General features: G+C 43.8%; 1 protein-coding gene across 4 annotated transcripts in view; it reads right to left on the reverse strand.

Annotated features, from left to right (window-relative positions):
* CACNG3 (calcium voltage-gated channel auxiliary subunit gamma 3) overlaps positions 1-12,352 on the reverse strand; it is an 81,815-nt gene extending 69,463 nt beyond the window's left edge. Inside the window, exons 1-2 of one of the 4 annotated variants that reach the window (XM_067706363.1) lie at positions 11,144-12,352; positions 9,161-9,271 (exon numbers count right to left, since the gene is read on the reverse strand). In XM_067706363.1, coding sequence (XP_067562464.1) covers positions 9,161-9,271; positions 11,144-11,354 — 322 coding nt within the window. In that variant the 5' untranslated portion in view covers positions 11,355-12,352. The remainder of the gene's footprint in view (positions 1-9,160; positions 9,272-11,143) is intronic. The other 3 variants (XM_067706361.1, XM_067706364.1, XM_067706362.1) reach the window with 3 other exon arrangements.
* Positions 12,353-13,997: the final 1,645 nt, after the last annotated feature.

Genomic DNA, 13,997 nt, shown 5'->3' on the forward strand with positions numbered 1-13,997 from the left:
TATTTATTAAGAATCGACTATGTGCCAGGCTCTTGTTCTAGATTAGTGGTTCAGGGAAATGCGGTGGATAAAGAGTATTTGGATGGCAAAACATATGTGATAATAGTTCTTACAACATGCAGGTTAAAATGTGGATAGATGGTGTTAAGTCATGCTGCCCCAAGCTCATCTCAGCTGCCCATTTCTAGCCTACTCAGGCCCAAGGTCACTAAGAACCAGACATGGTGGTACACTCGTCTAGTCCATGTCTCGTGTGGGTTAGGTGCTCTTCCAGGATGTTTATGGCCTTGGCTGCTACATGAGAATCAGGCTGCAGAACCCTAAGTATGAGAATTATCCAACCCAGAAAACTTGACTCCTGCCTGACAGAGAGTATAAAGCTCAATGAAGTCAAATGAAGGATGTGCCCAAGTCTGGTCCTCAGGAAGTGGGACAGCCACGAACATAATGGCACCCTCAAGTTTGCAAACACCCCAAGTCCAATGTAGAAGATGCAAGAATCTCCAATACTCTGCTCCCCTGCATCTAGTTAGACTCTGGAAAAGAAACACTGTTCTTCCAAATGATTGGTGTTGCCTTTTACTTTTTATTTACATTTGATCCAGAGGTGGTGTTTCTTCACAACCTACTGCTATAACGTCTAAATCTTGCTAGCTTTACCATATCTTTTCCTTGATCTTGCTTTCTGGATGTGGAATAAAAATTGACAAAGGCTGGGTTCATTATTTTTCACAATAGTTCCAGTCGTTGGATGGTTCAGAGCCAGTGACTGACATCAAACTCTCCTGGATATAGGAGTGGGCAGGTTGGAAAAACCCAGCCCACCAGCCCTGGGCAGTGTAGTGTGTGGTGATTAAGGTGAAGCTTCTGATTCAAGTCCAGCCCTGCCACCACCTAGCAGGTGATCTTTAATTCTCTAAGCCTCAGTCTCCTTATTGGTGGAAGAGCCCTGCTAGTTGTACACTGGGCTATTATGAGAATCAGTTGCATCTGTTTATACTAGTGTTTATCCAAGCAAGTAGAGTACAGTAATGAAAGGTGGCATAAGGTAGGGTTGGAAACCCAGCTCTGCCTCTTACTAACCACATGCCCTCTGGGTCCCCATTCCTTCATCTGTAAAATGGGGATAATAATAATGTCTACCTTATGAATAAGGCACAAGGATTAAATGACGTTTGTCAAGTGCTCACGTAGAACGGTGCTTGGCATAGAGTATGTGTCTGTTAAATAAATAAATAAATGCTCAGGAGTTAGCCCAGAAATGAACGTGCAACCTGCCCCAGTAATTGTAGCATGGCACACAGAAGGTGTTCACTAAGTGTCAGCTAGTTATTATTTTACTATTTCCTCGGCACCTCTTCCTAGGGTTCTCATGACCCATTCTCTCTTTCTGCAGCTTCCTTAGATGCAACCCCCAGGATCCATATTATCATCTCACCTGCTTACCGATCCCAGGAGGAGGGGCAGATCTACCCTGGAAGCAGGCCCTCTTGTGCAAACCCAGGAAGTAGCCCACAGATGATGTCAGGAACTTACTTGTAAGGAACTGTCTTAAGCCAGAGAGCTTCTAGTGCCAGACATTTCTGTTCATCTGCATTATTTTAGAGCAAGCCTCAGTAGACCATCAAAATGGTATTTAAATCCTGAATTCTTTCTCCTCCTTCATCTCTGTTTTTGTTTCTAGTTTTCTTTTTTTTTTTCTTTTCAGTTTTCACAGGTTCCTCTGTTCCTTGCCCCATAATGTTAATGTTACTTAGGGTTCTGTCAGTTTCCCTCTTTGTGGTCATTGGGGTTTCTGTGGCACTTCTTGTGTACTTCCACGTCTTCAGTTACCATCTATGCTTGGATCATCCTAAGTGTCAACCCAGGTTTCATCTCTGTCCTAAACTCTGTATTAGTGATTCTTAACACTTACGGAAGATGAGACGCTCTCTATAAAAGTGCCCATTCACATCATATTTTTCATGAAGTTTCATAATCATATGAACCTCATCTGTGGAACTATATGGATGAGTACCTCTGAGTAGACTCCCAATACCAGCCGCCTGTTGTGGACCTCAATTTCTTCACCCTCACCCACTCAGTAACCATGTCTGATAGAGTTTACCTTCAATCTGTCTCTAGCGTCTTTTTTTTTTCATTGTCATCAGAACACAGGTTACCAAAGCTTTCTTCTTTTGCCTACCCCAGCAGATATTTTCCCTGTGTACCTGGGCAGGGGCTTCCTTCCCTAGAGACCATCAGAGGGGAAGACCTCATTGACTTTCTTTCAACCTCTCCATGACTCAGAAAGAGGACAAGGACTGTCTGGGCAAAGAACTAAGTGAGAGTTCTTCGGGAAAGAAAAGAGAACCCAACAGAATACCTGATCTGAAGAGTCTATGATAAAGGCAAAAGGTATAAGAAAAAAAGAAAGCAATTCAACATTCTTGGGAAAACAAAGGATACTTCTAGAAATAAAATGTTATTATCGATTCCTGCTATGAGATATAGCAGGGATTGGCTAACTTTACTTTTTCTGTAAAGGGCCAGACAGTAAATATTTTAGGCTTTGCAGATCAAGTAGCAAAATCAAGGATGCTATGTAGATATTAATACAACAGTAGAGAAAACAAATTTCCATAATTTTTAAATTGACAACATTCAGAATTATAGATGCTGAAATTTGAATTTCTTATCATTTTTATGTGTCATGAAATATTTTGAGATGTTATTTAATTTTTTCTACCATTTGAAAACGTACAATATATTCTCAGCTTGTGGGTTGCACAAAAACAGGCAATGGGCCAAATCTGGCCAATGGACTGTAGTTTGCCAACCCCTGAGAGGTAATTACATATCACAGTGCACATACATCATTAAATTTTCAACTTTTAGAATTTTAGAGACAAAGCATGATGACATATATCCGTTTATTGGTAAGTCTCAACTAAGTGGTAGATAAACAGGCACTTGTTTTATTTTGGCTTTCAACTGTGTTATGTCCAATCCCTCATTTTCTTAATGGTATTTTGGGCCAATTTCATAACTTTACAGTCACTTTTGGTTGTTAAAACTTCCAATTGCATATCTGACTGCAAAGCTGTATCCCTACTCCTCCCTCTTTTATTTTATTTTTCTCACTGTATTTATTTGTTTATTACTCCTCCCTCTTTTAGATGGGAATACTTTAATATGTTGTGGCAGAGAACAAGAAGAAAAAAAAGGCCAAAAGTGCCACTTCACTTAGCTGGGTGAGGTTGCAAACCATTACTGTTCATTGATACTGTTCCTCCAGCTGACACTAATGGTCAGGTTCTCTGCACACAGGAGTCTATATGTTGACTTTCCACCGGAGGCACATGCATTTGTTATTGGAGGGCCCTGTGGGGTCTTCCCACTGCAACTTCCTTCCTGATGTGAGGTGCCTGAGTCTGGTCAGTCTTTTCCATCCCACCTTGGCTCCCATCAATAGCAACCCACAGCCCCATGCTGCTGGGTCTGCAGTTGGCCCATACAGTACCCTGTGAACATTTTTACAGGCTCTCCTCCCTTTGGGTGGACTCAGTTCTGGACCAACATGCATGGTTTGGGAAGCGGAGCATGAGCTGATTCTCAGCCCCTGCTTGACCCCTAGGCCAGGTAGCTCTGTGCAAGACAACACCTTCATGGGCTTCCCTGGTGGCGCAGTGGTTGGGAGTCCGCCTGCCGATGCAGGGGTTACGGGTTCGTGCCCTGGTCCGGGAAGATCCCACATGCCGCGGAGCGGCTGGGCCCGTGAGCCATGGCCGCTGATCCTGCGCGTCCGGAGCCTGTGCTCCGCGGCAGGAGAGGCCAGAACAGTGAGAGGCCCGCGTACCGCAAAAAAAAAAAAAAAAAAAAAAAGACAACACCTTCATGAACATCATGTAGCCCTGTCTAGGGTCTTCTTGCCTAACAGGCTGCTCTCTTGGGTGGGATACTGACAAAATGGCTCAAGCTCTCAAGTATCCACCATAGATCCACTCAACTCAGAGATCTCTCCATTCTAAACAGGCAGACCTGCTGCCATTCCTTCTCTGAGCCCTGGTCTTGCCTCCTAGCTTCCTTGCTAAAATATGGGCATGAGCAGATGAGCAGTTGTGCTGCCTAAGCTAATATCCAATCCAGGAATGAGATGCCAGTCTCTCTTTTTTCCAGCCCCCCTCAGTCTTTATGAATGATTCTTCTTGGAGCCACAGGTAAACTCACTGAGGAACTAAAAGTAGTGGAAGAAAGGGTAGTGGTATAAGAAAGTGGACTTATCATTTGTCTTAGCTAATGGATCTTGTCTAAAATGCATGAATCCAGGACTACTGGTCAACATACTATTTAGAGGTGTGAAGGAATGAAGGAACCACAAGACACAGCTAAGAACTAAGGCAGAAACAGATGAAAGTGCTTGCTACTTTTGCTTCCTCGTTGTATAGGTAAGGAAACTCATGCTCAGAGGTTTAGCAATTTCCAAAGTCTTGTAGACGGTAAATGGCAGATTCAGGTAAGAACCCAGTTCCACCTGACCTCAAAGCCCATCCTACGATCTGATATTCTTTGTGGCCACACATAAATTGTTAAAGGCCCATTTGCTCCTACACTGAAAAAGTAGACTCTGGCAGGGTCATGGGATGAAGGAAAAGGAAAACAACCTTGGAGTTTTGTAGGCTTTTTTAAACCTTAGAAACATTGGTTTTCATTGCAGATACTTCCACATGTCGGAGTATAATGTTCAAATCGTTAAAAACATAATTCTCATAAAATACACAGTGAGCTTATGTCAAGTTTTATTCATCAGTGAGGGAACCAGCAGAATGACAAAGCTGGCTCAAAGGAAGATGTTATGTACTTTTTTTTCAAAGAAAAAAATCTGAGGGTCTTCCCTGGTGAGTCAGTGGTTAAGAATCTGTCTGCCAATGCAGGGGACATGGGTTCGAGCCCTGGTCCGGAAAGATCCTACATGCCGCAGAGCAACTAAGCCCATGCGCCACAACTAATGAGCCTGCGCTCTAGAGCCTGCAAGCCGCAACTGCTGAGCCCGCGTGCCACCACTACTGAAGCCCGCGCTCCTAGAGCCCGTGCTCCGCAACAAGAGAAGCCTGAGAAGCCTGCGCACCGCAACGAAGAGTAACCCCCACTCGCCACAGCTAGAGAAAGGCCACGCAACAAAGGCCTAACGTAGCCAAAGGTAAATAAAATTAAATCTTAAAAAAAACTGAAATAATATCGTTACGTTATATATAAAATGATTAATGTACTAGAGGGTGAGCAATAGTCCACAACATTTGAGGTTATCTCCTCTAATGAGCAGAAATCATTTGTACCTCTACTGAACTAAAAAATATATGTGCATCTTCCCGAGTTTTCGACAAATAAACATCTAACTATACAACTGGGCCTGAATCTATAATAAAAGCTAAGTCAAACAAAGGTACATTCCCCCGGAGAATTAGGTGACCACTTAAGTAAGCTTGTTAGATACTGCTCTATGACATTAAACATTAAAAGGACACACTCATCTTTTTGCCTGATTCTTGTTTTATTTTTTTCTTGATGTGTGCTGGTTACCCACACCAATCATCCATGCTAATAGCTTACATTAGTCACCCAACCTTGGATTGCCCGTCATTTGCCTTTATTCCAATCCAGAAATAACATCTCAAATAATTAAGCAAAAAAAAAAAAAGTATTTCCAAGCTATCTACTTTCTAAGATGGGTAGAAACCTAGGGTCAGAAGGCTGGGTTTGAGGTAGAAAAAAGAGGAGTGCTTTCCATCAAGGATGACGCAACTAAGAGTAAGATTCAAAACTATTTAACCACAAGTAGGACACAGATGAGCCAATTAGAATGGGTGCTTCCATAGGGCTGGAACATGATTGTGATGGCCCTGCTGGGCCAGGTTTTAACCTCTTACTTGGTGGGTCTAGTGGATGTTTGAGAGGTTCCATGAAGGGCTTAGGGCTAGTGGTGGGGGTTTGGTGAGGGACTTGGACCAGTTGTTGTTTATCAACAGGGAGGGAAGTATTTCAACATTTTAACAAACTGTATGGCTATACAAACATGTTCTGGCTGAATATTAGTCATGCTCACACCTCAACCTCTGCCACCTTCCCCATCCTGACTTGCCCCCAAACACAGTCATGGTCAGTCTCCCCCATCCTGTCTTAAGACTTCAGCCCATTTCTCTCTTCTATCTGCCTCATGGGCTTTAGGGTCAATGCAGAAGGGTGGAGAGAAAGGAATAAGGAGAAGGTCAGGAGTAGGGAAGAGAGTAAGAGTGTTCTAATGCATTCTGCACCCACGTCCAAGGGAAGGTGCAGCATTAAATCTAGGACAGGGGGAGCAGAAGTGACTACTTGGTACTGTTTCTAAGCTCTAGGGATATAGTAGTGCCCCAAACAGACAAGGATCCCTGTACTTATGGAGTTTATATTCTGCTGGGGGCAGATAGGAGATGTGAAAATTACGAGTTAATATATGTGAAAGCACCTAGCATGGGCTTGGCACATAGAAAATACTTATGTCCTTCTCCCAGCCTTGTCCTCAACTGTGCCTCTGAAGCTTCCCTGAAGGCTTCTGAACACATAAATAAAGCTGGAACCCCATCTGGCTGAAAAAGTCAACCATCTGGAGATTTGGAAATATGGGGGAATTTCTAATGACTGGCTAATCTTTTTTTCAGTTTTTCAGCCAGATGTTTGATGTCATCCAGGCCCATCTGTAGCAGAAATAGCAGTTTATTGAACCTCTTTTTCATAATTTTAAGTTCCCTGTCCTAAAATCCTAAGTGGGCTTTCTTTTCTTAGTAGGCAATTTTTAAATGAATTGAATAAGTGATTATTGACTAATAAAGAGCAATTCAGGAATAAAAAATGAAAATATCAGAAATTTGGATTTAAGGAGGCTTTGAGATAATTTTCAGGGCTCAAAAGGCGGCCCATGGGTCAAATTCAGCCGTAAAGTGAGTATGGCTTGGCTGGCACTGCATGTTTAAAAAGGTAAACTAGTTGCCCACATTTTAAAAATCAGGAGATTTAACATCTAGCTTTTTAAAATTTGGAATATTGGGCCAAGTTTGGTATACATCTCCCCAGAGTAAAGATCGACTCAAGCCACACAGTAATTGTTTCCAATGTGCCACAGTCTGCACCACTCTCTGTTGCCCACACACTGAGACCAAGTTTCAGTTACCTTATATCTTCTCAAACACACTCTTACTCCTTCCCCCACCCCAGTATAACTGAGGTAAGAGGACTGTGAAATGTTTGTTTCACACTTTACATTACCTGCCAAGTCCACAGGGACCTTTGGATTTGTTACTTCCTAATCTTATCTGAAGCGCTCATTTTAGAACTGGGTAAACTGAGGTCCAAAGGAGGAAATAACGTACACAGTTCACATAGCTATCAGTGACAGAAATGTGATTAGCACCCAGGGCTCCTTGCTACTAGGCCAGTGGTCTTTCCGTGATCTAAACACATCACTTTGATTATAACTAGGACTTCAAGAGGTTTCTTAATGAGAGAATCACATATTGAACACGTTCTCATTCAAATTCACACACCACCATTGAAAGCACGCAGCAGGTAGGGGCACTGCTTTGTGAATGCCTTGCGTGCTTTCCAGCTAACGAGTCAGGCATTCATTCTGGCTTCCAATTGTGGGTGTCTCTACATAGGTCGATTGTTTTTTCATTCAAAGAGTGTCCTTTGCTGCCTCTGAGTTTTTGCCTGTCTGGTGGCTCCTGCCCCCCTGCAGAGGCTGCACAGGCATGCTGAGTGTTCTGGGATCTGGGGCTTCTGAATGGAAAAACCCATGTGTCAGGGCATTCTCACAAGCTAATATTTGTACCAGTAGCAACCTATCCACTAGTGCATGAATTAATGCTCCCTAGCAAGTGTTCAGTGAAGCAACATGGCTTAGGTGAAGTAGTGTCTGCTGAGTTTAGGTATGTGACCTTGGGCAAGTTATATAACTTCTCCTGGCCTCAGTTTTCTCATCTGTAAAATGAGGCTAATACTTTTACCTGCATCATGGAACACCTTTGAAGATGAAAGTCATTTTTTCAAAATTCTTAGCACAATCCTAGCACATAATAAGTGCTAAATATAAATGACTTTCTGGTGAGTTATAGAAATGAAAACTGGAAATATCTCTTCTCTCACTTGAGAGGCGTGATCCTTCCTAACACACAGGGTCATTCCCAGACCCATTGTAAATGCTCAGCATGTGTTGGCTTTAATATGGTAATTGCTTGGAGGAATTTTAGAAAATTAAGATTCCAAGTGATCCACCACAGACCCATGGAGGCAAAGAACCTAGCTGTGGGGGCCTGATAATCTATTTTTTAAATCTCCCCATATGATTCTGTTGACTAGTTAAGACTGGAAACAACTGATGTAGTTTTCTTACACTGGAATATCTTTGGTGGTAGACCACTCATAACTTCTGAAAGCTCCCCGTGCCATAATAGATAGTTACTTATATTGAGGTAAACACTGTTTTCTTCTGGCTCCTACTTCTAACCCCTTGAGGCCACATAGAACATTTTGAATCTTTTTTCCGTATGACAGCCCTTCAGATATTTGCAGACAGCTGTCATGTCCCTTTGGGGCATTCTATTCTTTTGTATGAAATAGCCACATTTTCTCATGACTCTTAAAAAAGTATGGTTGCCCGCCCCCACCGCCCCAGTTATCCTTTAACACTTAAAGGACCGGAAAAATGAGGATGCTGAGGCTTTGGGAGACAGGACATACTGAGCAGGAGATGGCTGTACACCTTCATTCCAGCAGAGGATGGGTGCTGCCGACTGCATGTGTCTTCCCATGCAGAAAGCAGAGGTTCCTGCAAATCCCTTGAACACTTGATATGTTCATTACATGAAGGAAAATCTTGGCTTCAGATTTCAGCCAGGCCTATCTAGGTGTTGAGTATATGGGTGTACACATAGCTAAAATTTTATTGTGATTCATTAAAGTTTATGCATCTTACTGTATTAATACTTCGAAATGTAAAAAAAAAAAAAAAAAAAATAGCTGGGCCAAATTGCATGGAGACTGCAGGAAATTTTCTCAGAAGAATTCACCTGACCAAGAACATATCTTAGATTAATCTAATTTCTTCTTGATTCAAATTCTCACTTCTCCCACTAAGCCCACAGAATACCTGGGTGGGGTTCCAATTCCTTGTATAAACTGTGGGTGTAGGAGATGATGCTGGAGAAAAGAGAAACCATCAGTTGAGAAATTCTGAGCAAGGATTCAGGAATTTCAGGCCCTAAGAGGGGAGGTCAAAATTGGTGATTAGTTTTGAATTCCCAGGTTTAGGTCAAGGGGGCAGAAGAATTGGGAATAACTGACACTTGGTCTACGTATGTGCCATTTCTGGATTGGGAGGCACCTCGGATTTTTTATGCCAACCCTGGAACCATGTAAGCATCAAAACATCCACCAAATCTCAACTTTATAAAAGATGACTCAATTCTTTATTGTTAACATAGGAAAGGGAATTATGAGATTTCCTTAAGGTAAATGACTTCACCATATCTGAACACAAATAATCACAGATATTAGATTTTTGTCAATGTTTAGGAAAGAATTTCCATCAGTACCTTGGATACAATAAGAGCTGTGCTTAGTGCTAATTCATGACCACCTATTCCAAATTAATTATTTACCAGACTAATATACTGAGGGTTGGATGGGTAAATGTCTTAGCCAAGGTCACACAGATAGTTTGCAGCATTACCCACGTCTTCAGACATCAAATACAGTAATCCTTGTTGCATTTAAAGTAGTCCTTTCCTACCTGGGCTTCCCACCAGTTGCAAATTTGCAATGGAAAGAGAATCAACTCTAGTAGTGCTACCGTCAGGAGAGCAGTTGTTCAGAGTGTCAGAACATGGGAGGAAGGCCAGGCAATGATGCAACATTACACTAGCAAGTGATGTAATAGCATGATTTCCTAAGCAATTTACATAAATGGAACTTCTCAAGAAGCCCTGACGAATGCCAGCCAGTAGGAATGCAAGCATGGAGAACCAATGGCAGGCAGGGGAGGAGAGCACATAGGAAACACAGATTTCCTTGCTCATCACTATGACAAGATTCACAGATTCCTCAGAAGGCTGAGAAACCTCCCTTCTGCCCCTCTAATCCAGTGCCTTCCCTCAGGCACATAGGCTCTAAAGAGATTTGGTTTCCTTCTCTATTTTTCTGTTTACTCCTACTGACATGCAGGCATTGCCCAATGATGCTGAGAGTGACTCCTGGTGTACTGAAAGCAAGTTTAGTAGTGAGACAGGCTACCTAAGAGCTGGACATTCTAAAATTGGTCTGTCCTCTTCATTATAATTTAGAATGAATCCTCAATTTTTTGAATTAGAAGTGGTATGCTGTGATTTTCAGAGAATCAATCTTATGCAAATGTCATAGAAATATATTTGTTGGGTTTGCAGATGCTTTAGGAAAGAAGACAGGTGGACACCAAATACCAAGACTTCAGTTTTGTTTTTTGATCCCAAATGGAGATGTATTAATAAGTGTATGTGTGTGTGTGTGTGTGTGTGTGTGTGTTTAGAGGTTCATATATGTTAGTCTGGAACTTGTTGGCAATGGAAGTTCATGAAAATATCTAGTTAGACCAAACTCAGAAGAAACTGATAAGACTATGTTGAGAAATAAGGAAATAGCGCAGAGTGTGCCAGGCTAGGTCAGAATCTCTCTCTCTCTCTGTCTCTCTCCCCCTTCCCCCTTCCCTCCTTTTCTCTTCCTTCACCTCTCCCCCACTGAAATGCAACTTAAGCAGAGCCAAAGACCCCATCTCAAGCCAGAGATCAAAGCAAAGCAGTTCACAATATACCTAGAGATTTTAGATTTGAAGACATTTTCTCAACTGCAGAAGCTGCCTAGAGTGCCACAAAATCTCGTCTCATGAAGCTTATACCAAAAACAATCAACAAGACCCAACCATTTTATCCCACACAGGATTAGTCTTGCTTGGAACAATCTGGACGTCTGCACATTCTCGGCAATAATTTGAACTATCTCTCTTTCCCCATCACTGCCTCCATCTCCCCAACGACACATTGGAATAGCAGAATATCAGAAACTGGATTATTTAGGGCCATTGAGAGGAATTTGTAAATACCTTCTAGGCAGCAGGTCCTCCACAGCCCTGAATGGGTCATTACTTCTTCATTCTTCCTGCTGGTTTCATTATCACTTGTAGATTTAGTCCTGCACACACCTCTGGAATATAACCAGTAGTCCGTGCCCACTGCAATGGTCATTAAACTAAAAGCTGCGAAGGCTCCCACAGTAGTGATCAACATCTGGATTCCTCTGTCACACATCCTCATACTTCTTCATGGTACTCTAGATGGCTGGGGGTTGGAGAGGGAGGTTCAATGCCAGAGGGGAAAATCACTCTGCAGCTGGGTAACCTAGGACAGGCCCTTCCAAAAATTCAGGTCTCCTTGTGTCAGCATCCACAGGGACTTTGGGAAAGCTGGGATTTCCTGTCTGGAGCTCTCTCCAGTTCCCTGGGTCGCCTATGGCCCTCGGAAGGGTGCAGGCTCCAGGAGGTTGGTCCACATCACTGCTGCCTTCTGATGGTCCCTGGGTTCCTTTCATTCCTCAGGAGCTTGGTGAGCATGAGGGTCCGTGCAGGGCATGGCTCTGGAGCCTGGAGCTGCCAGCTCGGTTTGAGATGCGCCTGGTTCCTCACAGCCCCGGGAGACTCAAGGCAAAGAAATCCAGAGAGGTCTGTGTGTGTGTGTGTGTGTGCGTGCGTGCGTGTGTGTGCGAGCGCGTGTGCTGGGGGTGAGGGCGGATGGCAAAAAATAGCGCTGCTGGGAGGCGAGTCTCTGAGAAGAGTGTTCATTGCTTCCCCAGCCTCCCAGGAAAGCTCTCCGCCAGCTCCCGACACCCCCGCTCAAACTGGAGAAAAGACAGTCCCTGGGCGGGGGCCGAGAGGTTGCATTGGAGGGCAAAGGTCTGCGGTGCTGAAGGGACAGCTCCCCGCCTGTTGCCCCGCCTCCGCCTTCTTAACGCCCAGTTTTAAGCCCGTGGTGCTGAAGGGACAGCTCCTCCGCTGCGGCTGCACCCTCCGCCTTTCCAGCGCCCGGGCTAGAGACCTGGGGTACTGAAGGGTCTGTCTTCTCCCCTCCCTTCCCAGGCCAGCCAGCCTGCTCGGCTCTGCCTAGTCAACCCACGCTCCGCGCAAAGTTTCGGGAGACCAGGGCAGTCAGCGCCCCGGCTCCGTAGCGCTGCAGCACGACCCTGATCCTCCTCTCCCGCTCCCGGAAGGGTTAAGGAAAGGGGAAAGGGAAAGGAGCCCGCAGCGCACTCTGGCGCTCTCGCCGCTCCCACCCGACGCGGCATTCCCCCCCCCACCCACCCCCACCCCCAAGGAGCCAGGCAAGTTTGCCTTTTGCTGCGGGCGCCGCTGGAGCCCATCGGGGAAGACCGAATCTTCTTAAAGGGGCCGGCGATTCCGGGCGACGGTTCTATGGCTCACTTGGGCGGGCAAAGAGTGTTGTCATCGGCACATCTGTGGATAGTCTGTCTCAATTTGGTTCCCCAGAAAACAAACCAATATGTCTACCCTCCTTTCTCTGGAGCTCTGGTTTACACTGGAGACAACGTGCTCAGACCAGACCCGGAACTGTTCATATACATATGATCATGTATTACTAAAAGACAGAAGGAGCTAGAAGTATGTAGACTCTCTTATATACATATTAGGGATTTGGGCCGAGGGGGTGTGAGAGTGTGGTCTCTGAAAACACATATATTTTAACAACCCTACATTTTGGGGTTGGCAGTGGTGATGGAATCAAGGAGGGAGAGTCGCTGAAAATGTCAGATCCTCTTCAAAGGTCCCTGGGATGTTCATTTGTTAACATCCTTGTCTAAGTTAGACCAGGAGGCAGGTGAAGTTGGGTTTGCTTTCCTTGTCAGTCCAAAGTGCAAATGTCAGTTCATACCTGAAAGCTAGTGAGATGCTTCCTTAGAAATAGCCAATGTTGCAATGTTGCAAAGGATCAGCATTTAATTTAACTAGCTTTTTGTTACTATGTATTCTGAGCACACCGAATACACTAAGGACAGTCCACAGAATGCCCTCATTATTTTCTTTCCTTTGGCATGATGGTACAGATACCCAGAGGTCAGGTGTTTGGAATTGAGGCTGCTTGGGTTGTTTCTGCCATCCCCGAGATGTGTTCATAACCAACTGTCATATTTGAATGTTATTTAACTGGACAAAAAAGATAATGGTGCCATCTCTGGCTCTCCATCTGAGAGCTTCTATCTGGGTGAATGAGTTAGCAGCAATGCATGGAAGAGTTCTCAAATGCAGCTCACAACTGCTTGGTGACTCTGCTACTTTTTACTTTTTTTTTTTTTTTTTGGTTTGTTTTTGGTTTCAAGTTCACTTAAAGGCTTGGTTCTTGGTGTTAGATGTACCTGCGCAGGCATGTGTATGTTTGAATATATAGTCATCATGCGACTGTGTTTGAATGTTTACCTGTGCCATGTTCAATTTAGTTATGAGTTCTGAATGACTGGGAATTTGTTGTAGAAGTAAAGCAGGTATGTAAAGATATGTCTGTACCTGCTTGCAGTTTGCTGCAAGCAAACTGCAGTAAGCCTGTTTGCTGCAAATGCATAGCGGTGTGCATTTGTGGGTGTACACGCTTAAGTATAGGTATAGTGTAGGTTTATGCACCTACATGCACTTAATTGCATATGCATGTGTCGTGGATCACAAACACTGATTTGTGGGCAGGAAATAGAAATACTGAAATTTTGCCACATAACCAAAATAGAACAGATAAACTTGGGGCCAAGACCACAGCTAGTCATATCCCAGAAGAATGATAGGAGGTAATGGGGGAAGATGTACAAGGTCTTCTATAAGTTACTTATTGTTTTTTCTTTCCTGAAAAGAAAAATTGCTTCTCAGTAAATGTCCTTTTTTTTTTTTAAAAAAAAGGAAA

Source organism: Pseudorca crassidens, chromosome 15 (genome assembly GCF_039906515.1).
Source record: "Pseudorca crassidens isolate mPseCra1 chromosome 15, mPseCra1.hap1, whole genome shotgun sequence".
Classification (NCBI taxonomy): domain Eukaryota; kingdom Metazoa; phylum Chordata; class Mammalia; order Artiodactyla; family Delphinidae; genus Pseudorca; species Pseudorca crassidens.